At 44.9% G+C, this 23,298-nt stretch overlaps 1 protein-coding gene across 2 annotated transcripts in view; it reads right to left on the reverse strand.

Moving 5' to 3' along the window:
• Nucleotides 1-298: 298 nt before the first annotated feature.
• Nucleotides 299-23,298, reverse strand: part of LOC139228112 (cation channel sperm-associated protein 2-like) — a 64,111-nt gene continuing 41,111 nt past the window's right edge. For both annotated transcript variants that reach the window (XM_070859295.1, XM_070859296.1), the window contains 7 exons: nt 19,949-20,073; nt 17,660-17,838; nt 13,507-13,606; nt 10,330-10,374; nt 7,687-7,796; nt 6,802-6,960; nt 299-526 (listed from right to left, as the gene is read on the reverse strand). In XM_070859295.1, the coding sequence (XP_070715396.1) occupies nt 495-526; nt 6,802-6,960; nt 7,687-7,796; nt 10,330-10,374; nt 13,507-13,606; nt 17,660-17,838; nt 19,949-20,073 (750 nt within the window). In that variant the 3' untranslated portion in view covers nt 299-494. The remainder of the gene's footprint in view (nt 527-6,801; nt 6,961-7,686; nt 7,797-10,329; nt 10,375-13,506; nt 13,607-17,659; nt 17,839-19,948; nt 20,074-23,298) is intronic.

Consider the following 23,298-nt stretch of genomic DNA (forward strand, 5'->3'; position numbering starts at 1 on the left):
CCCCCCGCCCCTACCCCCCGCCCCCAGCCCCCGCCCCCGGCCCCCACCCCCCACCCCCCGCCCCCCGCCCCCGGCCCCCACCACCCAGTTACCGTTTTCACTGACTTTAATGGAAATGAAAACCAGCCAGCTGATCCAGTATTGCCTGCTTTCTGCCTAAAAATTCACCCGAGTTTGAGCCAGGGCCCATCGTGTCTGAGTTATAGCATGACAGGAAATGCCAAGTGGTGGCCTGGGCCTTCCAAAAACAGAGGGGAAACAGGCATGTTATCTCCAGAATGCTTTTCAGTGCACAATGGAGGGAACTAACTGAAAACTATAAACAAGAGTAAAAGTATAAATAAAATAAATGGCAGATTGAGTAGAAATGAAACGGTTGTGTTACAATATTGGTCATAACTTATTTAACAAACATTAGCACTACAGAGTTTACTAAGCAATATATTTTTACTTTCTTGAGTATTTATTTCGGCCGCCTGCATCTTGAAGCCGTTTTACACATCGTGCATATTCAGGAGGGCCTGAGCTGCAAGAAACAAAAATACAAGTATCAAATACATTCGGTAGACTGATGATTCAATTTGATTTACAGGATAAATTTTTATCCCTGCTCTTTCTTTTGGCTAATAGTTCACAGCACCGTGATCTGAACCTACTTTTGACCCTGGTAACTTTTTATTTAACTTGTACAACTAAAAATAATTCTACATGCATATTTGTGAACTATAATAGCATTGGGAACCTGCTATAAGCAATGTTACATGGCAGTATAGTGATTTACTGTGTTGGAGCTGCAAGGCACCATGCAACCGAAGGTGCTATGGGAGTTACTGCAGACGTTTCCCAACATGGGTTTTGTCTCAGTTGCGTAAAGTGGGGGAATGCTTAACAAAATTCAGCTGCGAGACTACAGGCAGAGGGGGACATAGAAAGGAAGAATCATCTTACATGGCACTGGTGAAACTTTGATATGGTGATTTAGAATAAGGTGACCTATCTTCTAAACCGAATCTGGGGACACACAGGATGAGAACAAAGTACAGCAAAGTATCCAGCACGGAATATGGAGGTTGCACAGCGCAGCGAGGCGAAAAACGTTGTTATTTTGCCAACTGAATCTGCAAAAAGCAACGCCAGGACTTCCCGCCTGAATTATGCGGCCGCTGTTCATAGTATCTGCCGGCTGCAATCACCAGCTTCTCCCCCTCCTCACAGCCCGAAACTCGCCCACACCATCCCAGGCTGCTGAACTTGCGCTGATCTTGATCCTGGGACATCTACACGGCCTGGCTCCCACCGCTCATTAGTCTGATGACCAGCGGCCCCCGTTACTCGGACATTTTAGCTCCGGGGCCGAATTTCTCATCAACCGAATTTCACAGGACTATCCGGGGATTCGGTGGGGGCGGGGGGGACAGGAAGGGGGATACGGAGCATGTGTACTGCGGCCACAGAGCTCGATGTCTGCATAAATTCAAGTCCCTCAGTGAATCCACTCCTGCTACTGGTCTGAACACAGGAGATTGATATCCCTCCCACCAATCGGAACCCGCCCCGCTGCACAGCCCCACCCATTTTATTGACCGACCGAAGGACAGCTCGAGGGTCACGTGGCTCCTGATTTGCATATTCGGGGACAAGTTTCCCGAAGCAGAGTCCACCATCAAGGGTGATGAATGCAAGGCCATTAACACCTTGTTGGCGCTGCGGGGGTGATCATCGTTTCCATTCATGCCGATTCAAAGAGTACATTTGCAAGGGCTGTGGAAAAATGGGACACCTCCAACAAGTGTGCAGGCGAGCAACAAAGCCTGTTAAACCTGAACCCACCATGTTGCAGAGGAGGACAGATTCACGGAGGATCACGACGAACCAGAGCCTCAGATTGAGGAGGCAAAGGTACATGGGATGCACACATTCATCACGAATTGTCCCCCGATAATGCTGAATGTTGAACTAAATGGATTCCCGGTGTCAATGGAGCTGGACATGGGCGCAAGCCAGTCCATCATGGGCAAAAAGACTTTCGAAAGGTTGTGGTGCAACAAGGCCTCAAGGCCAGACTTAACTTCAGTTCGCACGAAACTAAGAACTTACACGAAAGAACTGATTCCTGTAATCGGCAGAGCTACCGTAAAGGTCTCCTACGATGGAGCGGTGCACAAGCTACCACTCTGGGTGGTACCAGGCGATGGTCCCAAGCTGCTCGGCAGGAGCTGGCTGGAAAAGATACCCTGGAACTGGGATGACGTCCGAGCGCTATTGCCCACTGACGACACTTCGTGTGTCCAGGTCTTAAACAAATTTCCTTCGCTGTTCGAACCAGGCATCGGGAAATTCCAAGGAGCAAAAGTGCAGATCCACCTAATTCCGGGGGCGCGACCCATCCATCACAAGACGAGAGCAGTACCGTACATAATGAGAGAAAGGGTAGAGATTGAGCTAGATTGGCTGCAAAGAGAGGGCATCATTTCCCCGATCGAGTTCAGCGAATGGGCCAGTCCTATTGTCCCAGTCCTTAAGGGAGACGGCACCATCAGAATCTGTGGCGATTACAAAGTAACTATCAATCGTTTCTCCCTGCAGGACCAATACCCACTACCAAAGGCCGACAACCTCTTTGCAACGCTGGCGGAAGGAAAGACGTTCACGAAGCTTGATCTGACTTCAGCCTACATGACGCAGGAACTGGAGGAATCATCGAAGGCCCTCACCTGCATCAACACGCACAAAGGTCTTTTTGTTTATAACAGATGCTCGTTTGGAATCCGATCAGCAGCAGCGATATTCCAGAGAAACGTGGAAAGTTTACTGAAGTCGGTCCCGCACACCGTGGTCTTCCAGGACGACATCTTGGTCACAGGTCGGAACACAGTTGAACACCTGCAGAACCTGGAGGAGGTTCTTAGTCAACTCAACCGTGTGAGGCTCAGGTTAAAACACTCAAAGTGCATTTTCCTGGCGCCTGAAGTGGAGTTCCTGGGAAGGAGGATTGCGGCGGATGGCATCAGGCCCACCAATGCGAAGGTGGAGGCAATCGAGAAAGCACCGAGGTCACAGAACGTGACAGAGCTGCGGTCGTTTCTGGGACTCTTGAATTACTTTGGTAACTGCTTACCGGGTCTCAGCACACTGTTAGAACCACTGCATGTCTTACTACAAAAAGGGGCAAATGGGTTTGGGGCAAAAGCCAAGAAAATGCCTATGTAAAAGCGAGAAAATTGTTATGCTCAAACAAACTGCTTGTGTTGTATGATCCATCTAAGCGTTTGGTACTAGCATGTGACGTGTCGTCATATGGCGTCGGGTGTGTATTACAACAAGTTAATGATTTCGGGAACTGCAACCAGTTGCTTATGCATCCAGGAGTCTGTCTAAGGCTGAGAGAGCCGACAGCATGATTGAAAAAGAAGCGTTAGCGTGTGTCTATGGGGTAAAGAAAATGCATCAATACCTGTTTGGGCTAAAATTCGAATTGGAAACTGACCATAAGCCACTTATATCCCTGTTTTCCGAGATAAACGGATAAATACCAATGCATCGCCCCGCATCCAGAGATGGGCGCTCATGTTGTCCGAATACAACTACGCCATCCGCCACAGGCCAGGCACAGAAAACTGCGCCAATGCTCTCAGTCGGCTGCCATTGCCCACTACGGGGGTGGAAATGGCACAGCTCGCAGGTCTAGCCATGGTTATGGAAGCAGTTGAGAGTGAGCAATCACCCGTCACTGTCCGGCAGATCAAAACCTGGACAAGCCAGGACCCCTTATTGGGCCCAAGTTTCCACATGATTTGCGCCTGATTTTTAGGAGCAACTGGTGGAGAACGGACTATCTTAGAAATCGCAATTCTCCACATTTTGTTTTTCTGCAGTTCTAGTCAGGTAGAACAGTTCTACTTTGGAACAGAATTTTTTCTTCAAAAGGGGGCGTGTCCGGCCACTGACGCCTGATTTCAAAGTTTCCACAGTGAAAACGTACTCCAAACTAACCTAGAATGGAGCAAGTGAAGATTTTTGTAGAACTGAAAAAACCTGTTCTACACATTAAAAAATCAGACGCAGGTTACAAATTAGGCGTCCAGAACGAGGTGGGGGGGAGGGGGGGGAAGGGAAGTCATTAAATTCTACAATCAATCCTTATTTATACTTCTACAAATATTATACAAATAAATCCAACCTGAATAAAAATTTATAAGCAAAGAAAAGATTAAATAAACCATCTTCCTACCTGTGTGAAAGTGCTTCAGCTAGCCTCACAAGTTCGTTCGTTCGTTCCCGACGGCGGGCGGGAGGGAGGGAGTGCGGGACCGACCGACCGCCCGAACGCAGCGGGGGGGGGGGGGAGGAAGCTGTTCCAGACGGCGGGCGGGCAGGAGACAGTGAGAAGGGACGCCTCAGTGCTGATGTGCTGATGGCAATGTGCTTTTATTAAAAAATGTTCAAAAATTAAACAGCTACAAAGAACTACAAAAATGGCCGAGTGCCAATGTTTCCTTCACACTGCGCGTGCGCGAACGCTCCAACGCGCACGCGCAGGGTTGCCGGCAGGAAAAAAATGAATTTAAATAGTACCCGCCCCCTCCCACTTACAAAATCGGCGTGAGTGTAGGCTCCGCCCCCCTGGGCACCGCGCCAAACAGACAAGGAGCTGCAGGGCGCTCCAGAATCGCGAGTTTTTTTTCCGGCGCGTTTTTAGGCGTGAAAAACGGGCGCCCAGCTCGGAGGGGCGCCCGTTTTTTATCGTGTGGAAACTTGGGCCCATTATCTCTAGTCAAAAGCTGTGTGCTTCACGGGAGATGATCCAGTGTCCCAGTGGAAATGCAGAAAGAGATAAAGCCGTTCCAGCGGCGCAAAGATGAAATGTCTCTACAGGCAGACTGCCTTCTGTGGAGCAATCGAGTAGTGGTCCCCAAGAAGGGCAGAGACACCTTCATCAATGACCTCCACAGTATCCACCCAGGCATCTTAATGGTGAAAGCGATAGCCAGATCCCACGTGTGGTGGCCCGGCATCGATGTGGACTTAGAGTCTTTCATTCACAGATATAATACATGCTCGCAGTTAAGCAATGTACCCAGAGAGGCGCCGCTAAGTTATGGTCTTGGCCCTGCAAACCGTGGTCTAGGGTATATGTCGACTATGCAGGCCCGTTCTCGGGTAAAATGTTTCTTGTGGTTGTAGACGCGTACTCCAAGTGGATTGAATGTGAGATAATATCGGCTAACACATCCGCTGCCACTACTGAAAGCCTGCGGGCCATGTTTGCCACACACGGCTTACCCGATGTCCTGGTGAGCGACAACGGGCCATGTTTTACCAGTGCTGAGTTCAAAGAATTCATGACCCGTAACGGGCTCAAACATGTCACATCTGCCCCGTTTAAACCAGCATCCAATGGTCAGGCAGAGAGAGCAATGCAAACCATCAAGCAAGGCTTGAAGAGGGTAACTGAAGGCTCACTGCAGTCTCGCCTATCCCGAGTTCTGCTTAGCTACCGCACGAGACCCCACTCATTGCTGATCTTCTCATGAAAAGAGCACTTAAGACAAGGCTCTCGTTAGTTCACCCTGATCAACATGAACAGGTAGAGAGCAGTCGGCTTCAACAAAGTGCATACCATGATAGCGCAAATGTGTCATGCGAGATTGAAATCAATGATCCTGTATTTGTATTAAATTATGGACAAGGTCCCAAGTGGCTTCCCGGCACTGTCGCGGCCAAAGAGGGGAGCAGGGTGTTTCGGGTCAAACATTTCAAATGGACTCATTCACCGGAAACACTTGGACCAAATCAAACTCAGATTCATGGACTATCCTGAGCAACCCACCTTGGATTCTACCTTTTTTGATCCCCCAACACACACACCAGTGGCAACCGACACCATGGTTGACCGCGAAGCAGAACCTATCATCCACAGCAGCCCTGCAGGGCCCAACACACCAGGCAGCCCAGCAAGGCCAGCTGCACAGCAGCCCAGCGAGGGCCCAACAAATGATTCAACAACACCAGCTTTCACACCAAGATGATCAACCAGAGCAAGAAGGGCCCCAGATCGACTCACATTGTAAATAGTTACACTATTGACTTTGGCAGGGGGGAAGTGTTGTTATATATGTGGACTTGTATTTACTCTGTACAGCCACCAGAGGGCTCATCCCCTGGAGTCCCAAGGGATCCCATAATCCCTTGGGAGCATAGGTATTTAAGGAGGTTTCACAGGTTGGAGAGGCACTCTGGAGACCTGCAATAAAAGACTACGGTCACACTTTACTTTGAGCTCACAGTCTGACTCTTTCTCCATACACAACAACTAGGACACTTGCCTTTGAGTCAGAAGGCTCAAGTCCCACTCCAGGAACTAGAGCAAATAAATCTAGGCTGACAGTGCAGTGCTGGGGGAGTGCTGCACTGATGGAGGTGCCCTTTTTGGATGAGACATGTTACCTCCCTCTCAGGTGGACGTCAAAAATCCTACTATTTCAAAGAAGATCAGGGGAGTTATCTCTGGTGTCCTGGACAATATTTATCACTCAATCAACACAACAAAAACAGATTATCTGGTCATTATCACATTGCTGTTTGTGGGAGCTTGCTGTGCGCAAGTTGGCTGACATGTCTCCCACATTACAGCAGTGACTACACTCCAAAAGTACCTCATTGGCTGTAAAGCGCTTTGAGATATCCGGTGGTCGTGAAAGGTGCTAATTAAATGCAAGTCTTTCTTTCTTTCTTACATGACCTAATGAAGTTGTCAGCGTTTGACATATAGGTTCATTTCGCAGCAGTGGTTGCACCCACCTGCAAGAAGTTGGAGATTCTTTCGTTCCTCCAGATTGTGTTGGAGTTGTTCGAGCAGTTCATAGTACCGAAACAAGGAGTCCCTTGGCCAGATTACCTTCTCTCTTGCCGAGTTACTTTTCACCAGCTTTATATTTTTACGGACGTAGCTGCTCCAGTCTGTGGAGAAATAAAGCCAATATGGCTTTAATGTGCGCTTTCTTTCACATTTCATCACATGGCATTCTAACGGCTAAAAGCACATGAGGGCCAATTCTGTGATTCGACACGCCCAGCAGGGAGCAGTATTCAGAGGGAGCTCGTGGTGGGGAGGCTGCCCTTGCCCTGAAACAAAGCTACAATAGTCCCAGTTCTCTGACCTGCGGATCTCGTGGCCTTACTTGAACATCGTTTTTCAATGTTAGTTATTCAAGCACAAGATGATTATAATACTTAAAGCATTGTTCGCTTGGATGTACAGGATTTCTCTACGTGCAACAAATGAAAATGACTGTCAAAGAGGGATATGTCCCTCACAATTGCACAGATATTCATCATTTAAGGATACTCAAGTGGGAATGTATATCAAGACAGAGATTTAAATTTGAAATGCTTAGTTAAGCATCCAACAATCTAACCTTGAGTAAGTTCATATTTAACAACATAGACTAGCATTACTTGTTTTACAATTTGCAGATATGTATCCATTCAAAATCCTAGGCAAAATACTCTACAAAAGGAACTTAACAATCTATATTGTTAAAACAATTGTCTGTTTTGTACAATTGGGAAAAAAAGCTTAATACAGTACTTATGCAATTAATGATACGTTAGTGCATTTTGAAAGCTACACACAAAATTAATATTTCAAATTTGTTTTCATTAACCTGTCATTTTCTTTCTTACCTTTCGATCCACGTGCATCAATAGTTTCAGTTGTATGACTCCCGGTGCTGCCTGACCTAAAATCCAATTCACTCGGAGGAGCTAATTCAATTTCTGACTGTCCATCTCTGCTGCAGTCAGTGGTAGAAATTGAATGAAGCAAGTTAGTTCGTTCAGTTGTCTCCCTTTCTCACCTGAAGGCACTAGTTCATTTCCACAAGTACCCTCCAGTACTCCACCCTAGCGGCCTTTCTCTCTGCATAAATCTAAGTGATGAGTGTCGGTGGGCTATATAAAGGGCACCACACAACCCAGTCTGATCCTCTCCTCAACAAAAGGGTGAAATTCTTCCTGCTGAGAATGTTAATGAAAATGTTTGCACAAGAATAAAATGCGGGACTTTCTGCTTCCCACTCGTGGCAATTTTTTCACTCAAATTACCAGCAGAAGGTGTTTCATTTCCCAGGTGTCCGGCCATCTGGACTTTCCAGTGTCAGCTGTAGCTCAGTAGCACACTCGCCTCTGAGTCAGAAGGTTGTGGGTTCAAGTCCCACTCCAGGAACTTGAGCACATGAATCTAGGCTGACACTCCAGTGCAGTGCTAAGTGCCGAGGCCCCGACTGCCCTCTGAGGTGGACATAAAAGATCCCATGGCACTGTTTCGAAGAAGAGCAGGGGAGCTATCCCCGGGGTCCTGGACAATATTTATCCCTCAATCAACATAACAAAAGTGGGTTATCTGGTTATCATCACATTGCTGTTTGTGGGAGTTTGCTTGTGCGCAAGTTGGTTGCCGTGTTTCCAATATTACAACAGTGACTACACTCCAAAAGTACTTCATTGGCGTGACATAAATCCAGGTCTTTTGTTCTTTCTTTTTCCACCAGGAATCACTGGATGACAATCAAAAGCAAACAGGCTGGTTTTTCTCCTTCTTTGCTCAGGAGCACTACGATCAATCATTTCATCCCTACCAGCTACCCTGGCTGTGATCATTTAACTCAGGACAGATCAAGGACAGAGCCTAGGCCTCAGCTGGTCTGGTTCGCTCAATTCTGCACTGAGCGGTACCCACAGAGCCATCCGGGAAGCTGTTGTGTAACTCATCCTTTACAGCATAAATATCTGCTGCTTATTTTGTAATCTGCTGACATCTTTTCATCCAAAATCATTTAACAAAAGGAACTTAATCATCTGCCTTTTTTAAATAAAAAAAAATGAGGGCATCAAACTGAAGAATAAAAAAAAGGCAAAATACTGTGGACGTTGGAAATCGGAAATATAACCCGAAAATGCTGGCAATACCTAGCAGGCTAGATCCTGGCTTCCAGTGTTTCCAGCATTTTTGGTTTATAAACTGATTATGAAGTCTGGTGGAAATGTAAGGATGATGTTGTGATATTTGAACAATATTTCAATGTGCTGAGAAACATGACTGACGATGGTGATGAATTGTTTTTGCAACATCACCAAGTTAATTTATAGTTAATGTATAAAGAAAAAAGTTCATAAACATTTACTGAACGTAAAAATTACTTCAGGCATTCAACAAATAAAGAATAAAGGACAGGCAAAGCATACCTCACAGATAGAATGCTGCACTTCCGATCAGTACATTGCCATGTTACCCTCCCATTATCATAAATATTATAATATGGTACTCTATATATACTTAAGCCTCCTGTCATTAAGCTTTTGCAAATCCAAAAAATGGTGCTTTTCAGCAAGCAGTATGTAAAAGCATTTATCCCATGTTGGGTTTTGTTTGTCAGATGAAGTATTGTGGTTTGGTTGAGTATTATGAAACAGAATATCAACAGATAAGTAAATGTCTTATGTTGAATGCTATGAATTTTAAAAAATCACCCCTGAATCCCTATGAAAAACAAGAATCCACTTCAATGAGTGTTGCAACAAATTCATCTGAAAAAAGTGATAATCTCCATGCAGAACAAAATAATCACAAGACCCTATATTAAAAAAAAAGCAGCAATTCAAACTCCTGTGATGAGGTGGGAGTCGCATGGAGCTGTGTGAAGAATGGAAACATCTGTGAGAGCCTCGGAGATGACAGTATGAAGATTAATCTGTGGCCAGTGAGCCCAAGGTGGGACATTTATGTGACTAATGGTGTGTAGCACTAAATCACAATGAGGCGGTGAGAGTGAAATTAATTCCCAGCATTACTGTATTGTAATAAATCCTTCTAAGAAATAATATTATTTTAAAAGTTCACACTGCAAGAGCTCTGTGGAAAATAATTGCAAGGAGTGAGAATAGCAAAGAGCATCCCTGAGACAAGCAATGTGACGGCGGTGAAAATATGTCACAAATGTGAGCATCATGTGTATCACACTGATTAATAAATGTCATTTTAGTTGTGAGAACTTAGAGGGTTGTGACAAGTTGCAAGTACTCAAGAAAAAGTTTGCAGTCATGTTTATTTAAAAACAAATTCAGCCAGTGTTTGCCAAGCACAGCTATTTTATTTTCATTCTTTAATCTAATATCCCCCACCCTATTTATACAGTTCTCAGTTAGGACACTGTCTTTCTCATAACATGACCAGCTCTGCAAGCTCTATTTTTTTAATATGTAATACAAGGCATTCACTTTAATATATTAAATATTAAATATATCAAATAAGAATTGTAAAATGCTTACATTTTGCCTCCCACATCTTTTATGCTCAGTACCTGACTCATCCTCCTGAAAATGAGCAAAAGCTACAATAGGTAAGTTTCTTTTTCCTGCTCATCTGTTTCATAACATCTGCATCTAAAAGTGAGGATCAACAACCTCTTAGTTTCTGGCAAAGTCTCTACCAGAAGGCAGGATTCCACCCCTGTGTCCTGGCCAATATTTATCCCTTAACCAACATCACTAAATCAGATTATCTGGTCATTAGCGTATTGCTATTTGTCGGATCTTGCTGTGCAACATTCCAACATAAAAGGAGCGGTGAGCAGCGGCCTGGGAGCAGCGTGGAGGCACGCCATTTCAGGGAGCAGCGCGAGCTGCGACGGCAGCGAAGAGTGACGTCATCAAGATCCAGGTCGGTGATTGGAGCGTGGCCAGATACAGCAGGAGCGGCGAGATCGGGGTGAAGGAGCGGCGAGAGACGGTAGAGGGACGTGATCGGGGCCCAGGGGAGGCGTGAGTTCGGGGCCAGGGGCCCAGGGGGCAGCACGGGCCCAGCCCACACTGTGCGATATGTGCGCGCACTGGGTCCGTGCAGCAGAGCAGGTCTCCAGTCGTCTTGGGTAATCCTTGCCACTGGACCAAGACCCGGCTCTGTCAAGCCCGTGTGGTGGCTGGTGTGCAACGGTCACCCCACGTTAAAAAAATCCACGCACGGTCATCTTCCACCCTTGAGGATGTAGTTCAGGACCTGGAATATTAGGTCCTTCATTGGGACACCTGTGAATTTATCCTTTTTTTGGCGTGGAAGCAAGTCATCCTTGTTTCGAGGGACCACCTATGATGATGACATTACAACTGTACTTAATTGGCTGTAAAAGGCTTTGGGACGTCCAGAGGTCGTGTAAGGCGCTTTTGTGCTGGATTTTCCTTTTTCTTTTTCAGCCAGTGGTAATTCAGAATGACACTGAAACTGGTCACATCTGGCAATAGCCCATTATTCCGAGTGCTGAAAAGCAATGGGTTAGAAATTGGAACCTTTAGCGCCGGTCGGCATCGCCGGTTTTGAAGACAAAGCGCCTGCCGCGGCACTTCTGCCCACTTCCTGCACGGAACGCAGCCGCCACGTTGGGCAGGTTGCAGGCGCTCGCCTCAAATATTTTAATGATCAAGAGCGTGACGTCACATTGGCGTGCAACGCCGAATGGACGCACGCTGAGCAAATCTGGATGTTGCTGCTCCTTGTAACGCCCTCTCCAAAGCTCGCTGGTGCGTGCAGTCGTTGGACCCGAGAGAAAGCGGGGATCTATAGATCCCGCAGTCTTCAGTAACTGTGCAAAATATGTGCAGCCCCACCAAACCCAGGCTCTGTGACTGATCACTGCTTCAAATAACTTTGACATTGTTTGCACTAGATGGTGACACATGTAGCATGAGTTTTTATAACTTCAGGTATTCCGAGCATCATACTGCTAGAATGATTCCACCCAAATTGCAGTCATTTAATAGTTAATGATGACTTTTTTTGATTAATAATTGTACTTGGCCGATGAGCCGGCTAAATATCTGAGAGTGTCAACCTGATTTACAGGTTGAGCGGCTGAAATCGGGAGTTCCGAAATTCGGAATGTTCCGTAATCCGGACACCGGGCCGATTCGTGGCGGGGTCGTCCGGAAACCGGGAAATGTTCCGAAATCCAGACTCCCCCGCCTTGGCGACCTGACCTCGCCCAGGCCCTCGACAACCCGAGCTCTTCCCCCCCCACTTACCTCGGTGGCCCTACCTCACCCCGGCCCAACCTCGCCCCAGCTCTCGGCGGCCCGACCTCACCTCACCTCCTTACCTCGGCCCAGCTCTCGGCGGCCCGACCTCACCTCACCTCCTTACCTCGGCCGCCCGACCCTGCACGACACCCCCCCCCCCGACCCCACCTACCTCAGCCCAGGCAAAGACGTTCCGAGATCCGGAAATACCCGGAATGGCCTTGGTCCCGAGGTTTCCGGATTTCGGACGTCACACCTGTATACATAGATTTCAGCCAAACTGCAGATTGCATTCTTTAAAATCTAACAGTTTAGTGTGCTTAGGCTTTGCTTTACTTTGGATACCATCTCTGTCAACCTGCAGAACACTTTTTATGGGCTGGAATTAACCTTGGTCTGTGGTGGCACTGCCCGTTTTTGGGCTTTATTGAATTTTTAGGCCACTGTCTTTATCTCTGAACATCAATGATAGTGAACTAACACTCAGTCTTGGAGACGAGGAGAACAATAAGCCTGCCATATCATTATCTATCTTATTATCACTGGCAACAATGAAGTCAGACAGAAGGTAGCAATGTCTCCTGTGGTCCTGGATTCTGCAGCTATTTTCGGAGTAGGACGTTCTATTGCTGGTGAGCAATTTTTTTGGCAATGTTTTTCTTTCTCCAAGCAAAGTTTTAAATCCTGGATATTTATTGCATAGGTGATGTTATTATCTGCTACTCCCCAATATTCAAACAGCAGTGACATGGAATATCTATTTGGTAAACCACAATATTTCTTTAAAGTTCTTCAGCCAAGAGAAACATTTAGATTTGGGATGAATAATTATTTGTGTCTAGCAAAGCCAGATGCAAATTTAATACTATCCATATTGCATTATATTGGTATACACTTCCTGTCATATTACACCTGCAGATTTGTAATTATTCATTTAGGTCATACTCTAAAGCTAACTCATAGGAACAGGAGTAGGCCTCGAGGAGGGGCATTTCCTTAGATCGTTACTTTTAGTAATATTGCAAATGAGTTTGTTGCTCAGCATTTCCCATTTCCTAACAGCACTGTGGGAGTACCTTCACCACACGGACTGAAGTGGTTCAAGGCGGCGGCAATTAGGGATGGGCAATAAATGCCGGCCTTGCCAGCAACGCCCACATTCCGTGAATGAATAAAACAAAACCACAAATAGCAAATGGTAGGGATTGCTACACAGTAACCAAGAGTAGGAATCACGGCCCGATGCTGTGCCTGACCTGGAACATCCTCATTAACACTGGATGTCAAAGGTGGGAAAATGACCCATTTCAAAAAATGACATATGTTACTTTGGGTAAAAAGAAATCACTTAAGCAAATATAAAATGCAGTATATTATTATGTGATCGGTGTTTTATTTATTTCCAATATCAGACTATGACATGACGTTGCCTCGTACCTCTGCATCATCTGTAGTTTAAAGTGGTCTGCCTTTCGTTGGGCTTCAAGCTGCTGAACTTGTGTTGATAGATCTTTCCTTATGACCTGAAAATTGCTCACTGTGCGTAAAAAAATAAATATTTTGAAGCTACAAAGAACCTTTGCATATGAATTTTGAAATTATGGCTGAGAAATCAATTTTAGCAATAAGGCTAATGCTGGCAGGATTTCTGTATTATCGTCCAGTAAAGTGTGCTCATTTCCCACTTAATTTAAAATGACTGCTAATACATGGAGGATACCATGTACAAAATGCACTTTCCCTTTGCATTCTCCCAGTTGTGCTAGTTGTTGGTGTACCAAATTGGGCTCATCATATGTCAAGTGCTGCATCAAATCAACATGTTCCTGAAGTTGAGTATATAAAGAAAGAAAGACTTTATATAGCACTTTACATGACCACCAGACATCTCAAAGCACTTTACAGCCAATGAAGTACTTTTTGAAGTGCAGCCACTGTTGTTATGTAGGCAAAAGTAGGAGGCAAATTGCTCACGCAGCAATCTGATAACATGTTTTGGTGATGCTAATTAAGGGATAAATGTTGGCCAGAACTCTGGGAGAACTCCCTGCTCTTTTTCAAATAATGCTGTGGAGTTTGTTTTACATCCACCTAAGAAGCAGACCGAGTCTCTGGTTAACATCTCATCCAAAAGGCTCTGACAGTGCAGCACTCATTCAGTACTGCACTGAAGTGACAGCCGAGATTATTTGCTGAAGTCACTGGAGTGGGGCTTGAACCCTCACTTTTCTGACCAGAGGAAGTGTGCTACCCTGAACCAAGGCTGCTACATAGTCTCGGGCACAGCAATTGTGTGGACCACAGATAGAGGTATATAGCTCTCCCTCCTCAAGACCATCTGTCTGACACTAAATGAACATACATCGTGCAGCTCGGTTGGCTTACAATGATTTCTTGTGTGAAGCTCGTTTAGGATCTTTTAGTGTCCGTGCAGTTTGTTCATTCTATTTCTCCCATGTTTGGTATGGCCATGCATGGTAGTATTCACGGCCTCACTCAAGTGCCGGTGCTGCTTTCCTATGGCAGTACTGCACTGGTTAACCTTCTACCACTAGTTAGCATGATTCAGTACAAAATAACTTACACATTTTGTTGGTAAAGTTTGTGGTATTGCTACTTGCAGCATGTCCAAGTAAGTTGGGTTTCTTGTTACAGCCTTCACTCTAAATGCAACGTGGCCACATGTTTTCTCAAGTAGACAGTTCTGGGAATGGTGCCCACATGTACCATAGAGGACTTTGTTCCGCTATCTGACTTCTTGGATAAGTACCCTATCACCTGGTAATCAAATCAGTTCTTCTATGACCTGCGTCGTACAGAGTTAAACACCTGCCCTGGTCTATCCTATGTTACTGCAGGGGTTTGAAGTAACGAGTTGCTGGGTCACATTATTAGGCTGCCATTCCATTGGTCAATCTGCTCTGCAAGTATTATAGTGCATGATTTACGCCTGCTTCAAAACCTGGGAGTTTACAAGCAGGCTTTTATAGTCCCAAAAGCTTTCATTAACACTAAACACTCAATAGAACACCAACAGCAGTTTCTAGGCTTATATTTAGCACAGGTAGTTCCTTTACAGTTAGCATCTAATTATATCATTATGGATCTGTGCCAAAATGATTTAGTTATAAAATCTATATGTTTTTAAAGTTTTACATAAATTGAAGCAAGGAGGAAAGAAGCATCTTGACTGAGAGCAGTGGTTACTATCACTAGATGGTCCTTTCCTCCTGACATGAAAGTGTTGAGCTAGATTTATGTCCATTTCACACACATGCATATGTGGATTCTTCTAGCATTAAAATTCTTGTGCACGTGCTCAAAATGGAATTCTGGGCTGGCTGAAATCAGTAGGGGCTTCACATTCCACACCTGCTTTTCTGTCATCTCCTCCGCGACCCCCACCCTGCCCTCATATATATTTGGTCATGTTCACAGATAAGACCTGCTTCACATACAGTGTACTGTTGCACTCCAAGTCATAGTCAAGATCTTCACTGAGGAGTACAAACGCATGGGCCTTACACTAAGCATCCGTAAGACAAAGGTCCTCCACCAACCTGACCCCGCCACACAGCACTGCCCCCCAGTCATCAAGATCCATGGCGTGGCCCTGGACAATGTGAGACACTTTCCATACTCGGGAGCCTATTATCAGCAAGGGCAGACACCAACGACGATGTTCAACACCGCTTCCAGTGCGCCAGCGCAGCCTTCGGCCGCCTGAGGAAGAGAGTGTTCGAAGATCAGTCCCTCAAATCTGGCTCCAAGCTTACGGTCTACAGGGCTGTAGTGATACCCGCCCTCCTGTACGGCTCAGAGACATGGACCATATACAGTAGACACCTCAAATCGCTGGAGAAATACCACCAATGATGTCTCCGCAAGATCCTGCAAATCCCCTGGGAGGACAGACACACCAACATTAGTGTCCTCGATCAGGCCAACATCCCCAGCATCGAAGCACTGACCACACTCGATCAGCTCTGTTGGGCGGGCCACATTGTTTCGCATGCCTGACACAAGACTCCCAAAGCAAGCACTCTACTCTGCACTCCTACACGGCAAGCGAGCCCCAGGTGGGCAGAGGAAACATTTCAAGGACACCCTCAAAGCCTCCTTGATAAAAATGCAACATCCCCACTGACACCTGGGAGTCCCTGGCCAAAGACCACCCTAAGTGGAGGAAGAGCATCCGGGAGGGCGCTGAGCACCTCGAGTCTCGTCGCCGAGAGCACGCAGAAACCAAGCGCAGGCAGTGGAAGGAGCGTGTGGCAAAGCTGTCCCACCCACCCTTTCCTTCAACGACTGTCTGTCCCATCTGTGACAGAGACTGTAATTCCCGTATTGGACTGTTCAGTCACCTAAGAACTCACTTTTAGAGTGGAAGCAAGTCTTCCTCGATTTCGAGGGACTGCCTATGATGATGACTGTTGCACTGCTCTTTTGGAGCTGAATATTGAACAAAACAAAGTCAACTTTTAACCAGTTCAATCCCCCTTATTTCCCTCTTATTCCCTTCCTTTGCTTTCCCTCTCCTGAAGATGTTGAGCAATGGTCTGCTCCCATAGCCATCACAGTTCAACATTAAAGTGACCAATTTCCCTAATCGATACATCTTCATAGGGAGTGGCAGTAGGCCATAGAGACCATCACAGCCACCATACATCATGGCCTTGTCTGACATCCACATACAGAGGTTGCTGGATAGTGACTGGAACCTTGGCTGATTTCTGCTTGGGACATTGTAGCACTACCACTGCAGATGAGAATAGCTATCTGAGCCCTTTCTCGATCTATGCAGCTCAAAGACACACTATATAATGCAGTTACCCATCCGGAGGGCGGGGGTGTTGGAGGACGGGAAAGCAAAAAAAAAAAATCATAATTGTTTGAAAAGGACTCTATCCGTTCAGCTGTGGCTCAGTGGGGAGCACTCTTGCCTCTGAGTCAGAAGGTTGCCGGTTCAAGTCCCACTCCAGAGAGTTGAGCACAAAAATCTAGGCTGACACTCCAGTGCAATACTAAGGGAATACTGCACTGTTAGAGGTGCTGTCTTTCAGATGTACATTAAACTGAGACCCCATCTGCTCTCTTAGGTGGATGTAGTAAGATCCCATGGCACTGTTTTGAAGCAGAGCAGGGGAGTTATCCCCGGTGTCCTGGCCAATATTTATCCCTCAATCAACATCACTAAAAGAGATTATCTGGTCAAGATCACATTGCTGTTTGTGGGAGCTTGCTGTACACAAATTGACTTCCGTGTTTCCTACATTACAACAGTGACTACACTTCAAAAAGTACTTCATTGACTGTGAAGCGCTTTGAGACTCCCTGAGGTTGTGAAAGGTGCTATAGAAATGCAAATATTTCTTTTTTTCTCTTCGGCTACATATTTTGAGGTATGCTCCTCAATGTTAAATCAAGAGAATTAGTTGCTGAATGGGCGAAAGAATGTGCTTTCTAAAATGCTCTTAAAAACTGTTGCTCTTTGTGGCTATTTTAAACAAATAAGTAATGAGACTCTTACCAATTTGTCTATTCAACGTGGTAATGCTTAACTCAAAAAATACACAAGTGTTTTGCTTACCCATTATTCCAACAATTATATTTCTGAATATGAAGGAGCCAATCAGAATCCAGGACAATATATAAATCCCAGTTGCAACTTTGTCAACTTCCTCTACTTTCCATATATCTAAGAGCAGATCATTCCAATTGTCCAAGGTAAATAGCTGAAAAAGGGTCTGGAATGTGTGCAGCACATCACTGGTAAAAAATAATCAAAATAAAATAAAGCTACTTGTTTTCTACTACATAATATTAATGCAAACAAAAACATATATTTCTTGCCCCAATCTTTCTTCCCTTATGTATCATTGATCATCTTCCTGCTTGTCACTGTTTTTATCTACATCAGTGGTTGAACTAACCAGGAAAGTTAAAAGTCAGACAACAGTTAAATAGCATTGATAATTTATCCCCTTGTTCACTGACCCACCTATATCCCGAAGACCTGGTAGTAACCCCTCAACAACCAGAGAAATGAGAACTGCAGAACTGCCAGTAATCTATCTTTACTGCCACAGCGAAGGCCAAAATCAAGTAGCTTAAAGTAGCAGCATTTATCCCACCAGCTGGAAAGCTGTCTCTGGATTCACAGAAAGCCCTTGGACTTGCAATCTGCTCTTTGGCAATCTATTCAAACACTGTTTTCAGCGCAGGGACCTGGCTCCGCCCCCAACAGCTCGCGCTGCGCTGCGCCCAGCTGCAAACGACCTGCAGGGAGCCGGAGAATCTGGAGGGTTTTTTTTAGGCGCACTTTGTGGCGCGAAAAACAGGCGTCCAGGTCGGGACTGTGCCGTTCTAGGCGCGGCTCGAAACTTGGGCCCTTTAGGTGCATCTCAGAAAAGTGTATACTCTGATAACTGGGTGGTCCTACAACATTCATTGCCAGAGACCTATGAAAGATTATTTTTAATATCTAATCTATGGGCACCGTTGCTCAATAATCAAGCAAATCTCATTCTGGAACTGTCCTGTTGGTATAGTAGTTGAATTACAAGTTTCAGGATACATAAACACAAAAGTAAAATGCTGCAGATACAGGAAACTGAAATAAAAACAGAAAATGCTGGAAATCTCAGCGGGTCAGGCAGCGTCTGGACAGAGAGAGAAACAGAGTTAACGTTTCAGGTCGATGACCTTGCGTCAGAACTGGCAATAGTTCAAAATGTAACAGATTCTTAAGGAAGTCTTCTTTTTCTTGTTAAGCAGCCTCTTGGAGTCGAGGATGGCTTGCTTTCACACTAATGTGAATCCTCAGGTGACTGATGAAGTGCTGGGGCCCTGAAAGGGGGGTGGGGGAGCGGGGGGTGGGGGGGGTGGAAAGAACACCCCAAAATATTTTTATTTTGTTTCTCTCTGCTTCCCGTGGCAGCTAGTAATCATGCCGCCATTCACACCCTATCTAAACTCATCTTTTGTTTCCTAACTTGTGCTATTACCATCTCAATTCGGCCCATCATCCCCTTTGTCTCTCAAATCTCTTCTGCCTTCCACCCTATCACAGACCTTCCCTTGTGATTCTTTCCACAACCCCCTCGCCCCTCCTCCTTTCAGGCCCTCAGTACTTCCTTAAGAATCGGTTACATTTTAAACTATTGCCAATTCTGACGAAGGGTCATCGACCTGAAACGTTAACTCTGTTTCTCTCTCCTCAGATGCTGTCTGACCCACTGAGATTTCCAGCATTTTCTGTTTTTACTTCATGCTACATAATACTGGATTCAGGGAACTTGGGCTAACTGTAATATGATGCTTGGTTGTAAATGTACCATGTTGGTACCTTCACTTCCTTATCCTATATGAGAGAACGGTGTACGCCAATGATCCAAGGGAAACTGTTGGAATAGGGGCGGATTTGAGAACGTGTTTGCAGGAGTAGAGTTCTGTATGCATTGACAAACTCAGAAATCAGGTACAACATCACATTTTCACTCATTTTACTGTTCATTTCACTTTGCTCTCTGGAGAAAATGTGATTGATTTTTTATTAAAGTAGAGGGACTGTGTTGAGATTATGCCATCGTGTGAACAATGCAGAGAAAGCTATCACTCATGGCTAACTAGTGGTATAGCTGGCCCAGAGTATTGATGGTGAGATTGGGTTTATTGCCTTTTAAATGATTTAGGAGACTCACGTGAGGCAGGAAATTTTTGGTTAAGAAAGAAATTCCTCACAATTCTAGATAATCTCTAATTAGGTTGAATTAACTCCAAACAGTTGCCATACTAATCAAATGCGCAAAGGGTTACGTTTTTTTTTAACAAAAAGCAAAATCAATACAATTTTTCAGAGTTTTTGAAATGCAATTACCGAAAAGCTGAGTGGTAATCATGTCCCGTTCTATCAGATTCTGTGTAACTCCGAAAAAGTGACACTCCGACTATTGCAAAAAAGTAAGCAAATATCAACACCAACAGCAAGATGAAAGAAATTGCCTAGAATAGATAAAACATTGATTGTCAATTTGGAGCACACATAGGTAAGTACATCATAGCACCTGTCCTTAGTTTTATACATATTGTGGAAACTAACCAAAGTACACAGGGAGCAGATGGCAACATTATCACAGTGATGTCAAGATATGTTAAAATCACTACCTGTTCTGAATAGCTTGCAACTCCAGGAAGACATTAAAAGAAGTACAATGGCCCTGAGTTTCTTTGAGACCTGGGGCATGCTTCCAGGTTAAAGTGGCCAAGAGTGCAGCAGAAGAGATGGAAAATCAGGCAGCATCCAGAAATGCTGGATTTACATCCTAAAGAAGCGCATGGCAAAATCCCGCTGAGGTGTGGTATGGACGGAACTTACGTCTGCCCTCCAGAAGGTCCATGATGTTGGAAGAGGCATGGCCTCCATAGCAAGAATTCCTACAACTTCCAATTCCTGAGAGCTTATAAATCTGGAAGCTAGCAAGAAACCATTGTGGAGGGGTGCAAATGGAGCCCACTGAGGTTTCAGAACAATGTCATGCCCTGGACATGCCTGAACAAAAGCAGACCATTCAAGCCTGTTCCACAATTTAATTAGATCATGGCTGATCTGTACCTCAACTCCATTTACCTGCCTTTGACCCATGTTCCATTATCCCCTCATATAACAAAAATCTAGCAATCTTAGTATTGAAAATTTCAATTCACCCAGCATCCACAGCCTTTTAGGGAAGAGATGTTCCAGATTTCCATTGCCTTCTGTGTGAAAAGATGCTTCCTGATTTCACTCCTATATGGCCTTGTTCTAGTTTTAAGATTATGCCCTCTTGTTCTTGATTCGTCCCACCAATCATTTCGCTGGATCTCCCCCACCGCCACCCACCCCGCCCCTCCCCAACCCCCATAATTTCCCTTTATCATTATAAATACGTTGAATAGATCATCCTTCAACCTTCTAAATGCTAAAGGAAATACGCCAAGGTTATGCAAGCCGTCCTCGTAATTTAATTCTCAAGTCCTGGTACTATTCTGGTCATTGAATATATTTAAGGTGGAGATAGACAGATTTTTGAACGATAAGGGAGTGAAGGGTTATGGGGAGCGGGCAGGGAAGTGGAGCTGAGCCCAGGATCAGATCAGCCATGATCTTATTAAATGGCGGAGCAGGCTCGAGGGACCAAATGGCCTACTCCTGCTCCTTTTTCTTATGTTCTGCACTGTACTCCCTCCAAGGCCAAAATATATTTTCTGAGGTGTGGTGCCCAAAACTAAATATAGTACTCCAGATGGGGTCTGACCAATGCTCTACGCATGTGAGACATCACTTCCTCAATTTTGAATTCCACCCTTCTTGAGATAAATGGCAATGTTCCATTAGCTTTATTGATTACATTTTGTACCTGTGCGCTAGCTTTTAGCGATTTCTGTACAAGGACACCCAAATCCCTTTGCTTCTCCACAGCTCCTTCTCTCACCTTTAAGGAAATATTCTAATTTGTCTTTCTCGGATCCAAAAGTGGATGATCTCGCACTTCCCCACATTGAACTCCATTCCGCTGCATTTTTGCCCACTCACTTAGCCTGTCTATGTCACTTTGTAACTTCCTGCTTCCATCTACACAAGTTACTGAGCTTCCTAACTTAATGTCACCTGCAAACCAAGATAGATAACTCTATGTTCCTTCATCCAAGTCATTAATATATATATGATGTCTCCTACCTCCCGACCAATGTCCAACCCAAGTAATAAGGGTCTCATTTTTGCTAATAATCTCTTGTGTGGAACCATAGCATAAGAATTAGGAGCAGGTGTAGGCTGATGTTTTACCTAAACACTTTCCTGCACTATGCCCATCTCCCTTCATTCCCTTAATATCCAAAAATCTATCGATCTCTGCCTTGAATATACTCAAAGACTGAGCCTTCACAGCCCCCTGAGGTAGAGAATTCCAAAGATTCACCACCCTCTGAGTGAAGGAGTTTCTCCTCATCTCAGTTCTCATATCAAATGGCTTCTGGAAGTCCATTGAGATAACATCGATAAACATTTTGTTATCTACCTTATTGGTGACCTCCTCAAAAAAAGCAATTTAATGCAGGTCAGAATATGTGCAACAGAGTTTATGGATGTTGGAGGCTTGCAAGGAAAGCATTAGAGTATTTGAGTCTAGGGGTGCCAAATTCATGTATAAGTGCTTCAGTCACAGAAGAACTTCATTATAGGTGATGGCAGGTCATGTTGCAGAGGTGGCAGCAAGTGGTTTTGGTGATAGACAGGATGTGGAGTTTGCAGCTTATCCTTGAAGAGGAATCCAGGATCCTGACAAACACTGTAGGTGGAACTTTAAATAAATGATTATGTTTGTGTGAAATTGTAGATGTAAAGTACTTATGTATGTTAATTTCACCCACTGTTGTAGGCAATTAATATACCTGTACCTTTGCGCAAGCCTGGTGCAGCTGGAGGGAGTTTCAAAAAAAGCTGCTCCCGAGCAATGGAGGCAGCTCGAGTCTGGAGCAGCGGGAGGCAGCTCGAGTCTTGAGCAATGGAGGCAGCTCGAGCCTGCAGCAGCGGGGAGGGAGTTTCAAAAAAAGCTGCTCACTAGCAATGGAGGCAGCTCGAGTCTGGAGCAGCGGGAGGCAGCTCGAGTCTTGAGCAATGGAGGTAGCTCGAGCCTGCAGCAGCGGGGAGGGAGTTTCAAAAAAAGCTGCTCACTAGCAATGGAGGCAGCTCAAGTCTGGAGCAGCAGGAGGCAGCTCGAGTCTGGAGCTATGGGAGGCAGCTCGAATCTTAAGCAACGGAGGCAGCTCGAGTCTTGAGTCTCAACAGACCTGTCAAGGGGACAAAATGAGAAATTAAAAATAATGAAATTATGACATCACAAAGATGGAGGACAGTGATTTGGTTCTTCCAAATTAATTGAATCATTGGACAGGGAATGAATATTAAAGAAAGCTAAAAATTGACTTAATTTGCCGCAATTGCTGATTTTCTAATTTTAACTTAATTTATAATTATGGTATATATTATTTAATTTTGTTTAATTATAATTAATCTTTATTGTACTGGTTTTACTATTGTAAACTCCTTATTGTATTATTTACAATGTAATTTGAATTTCTTTATTTTAGTTTTATCGCCTGTGTCTATCTGTGTGGGCATTTTGGCTGCCGCTTCAGCCTCAAGCCTTTAACCTCTTTTTACACTTCCTTCTCACGCTTTTTCTCTCT

The sequence above is a fragment of the Pristiophorus japonicus genome, chromosome 17, assembly GCF_044704955.1.
Source record: "Pristiophorus japonicus isolate sPriJap1 chromosome 17, sPriJap1.hap1, whole genome shotgun sequence".
NCBI classification, from domain to species: domain Eukaryota; kingdom Metazoa; phylum Chordata; class Chondrichthyes; family Pristiophoridae; genus Pristiophorus; species Pristiophorus japonicus.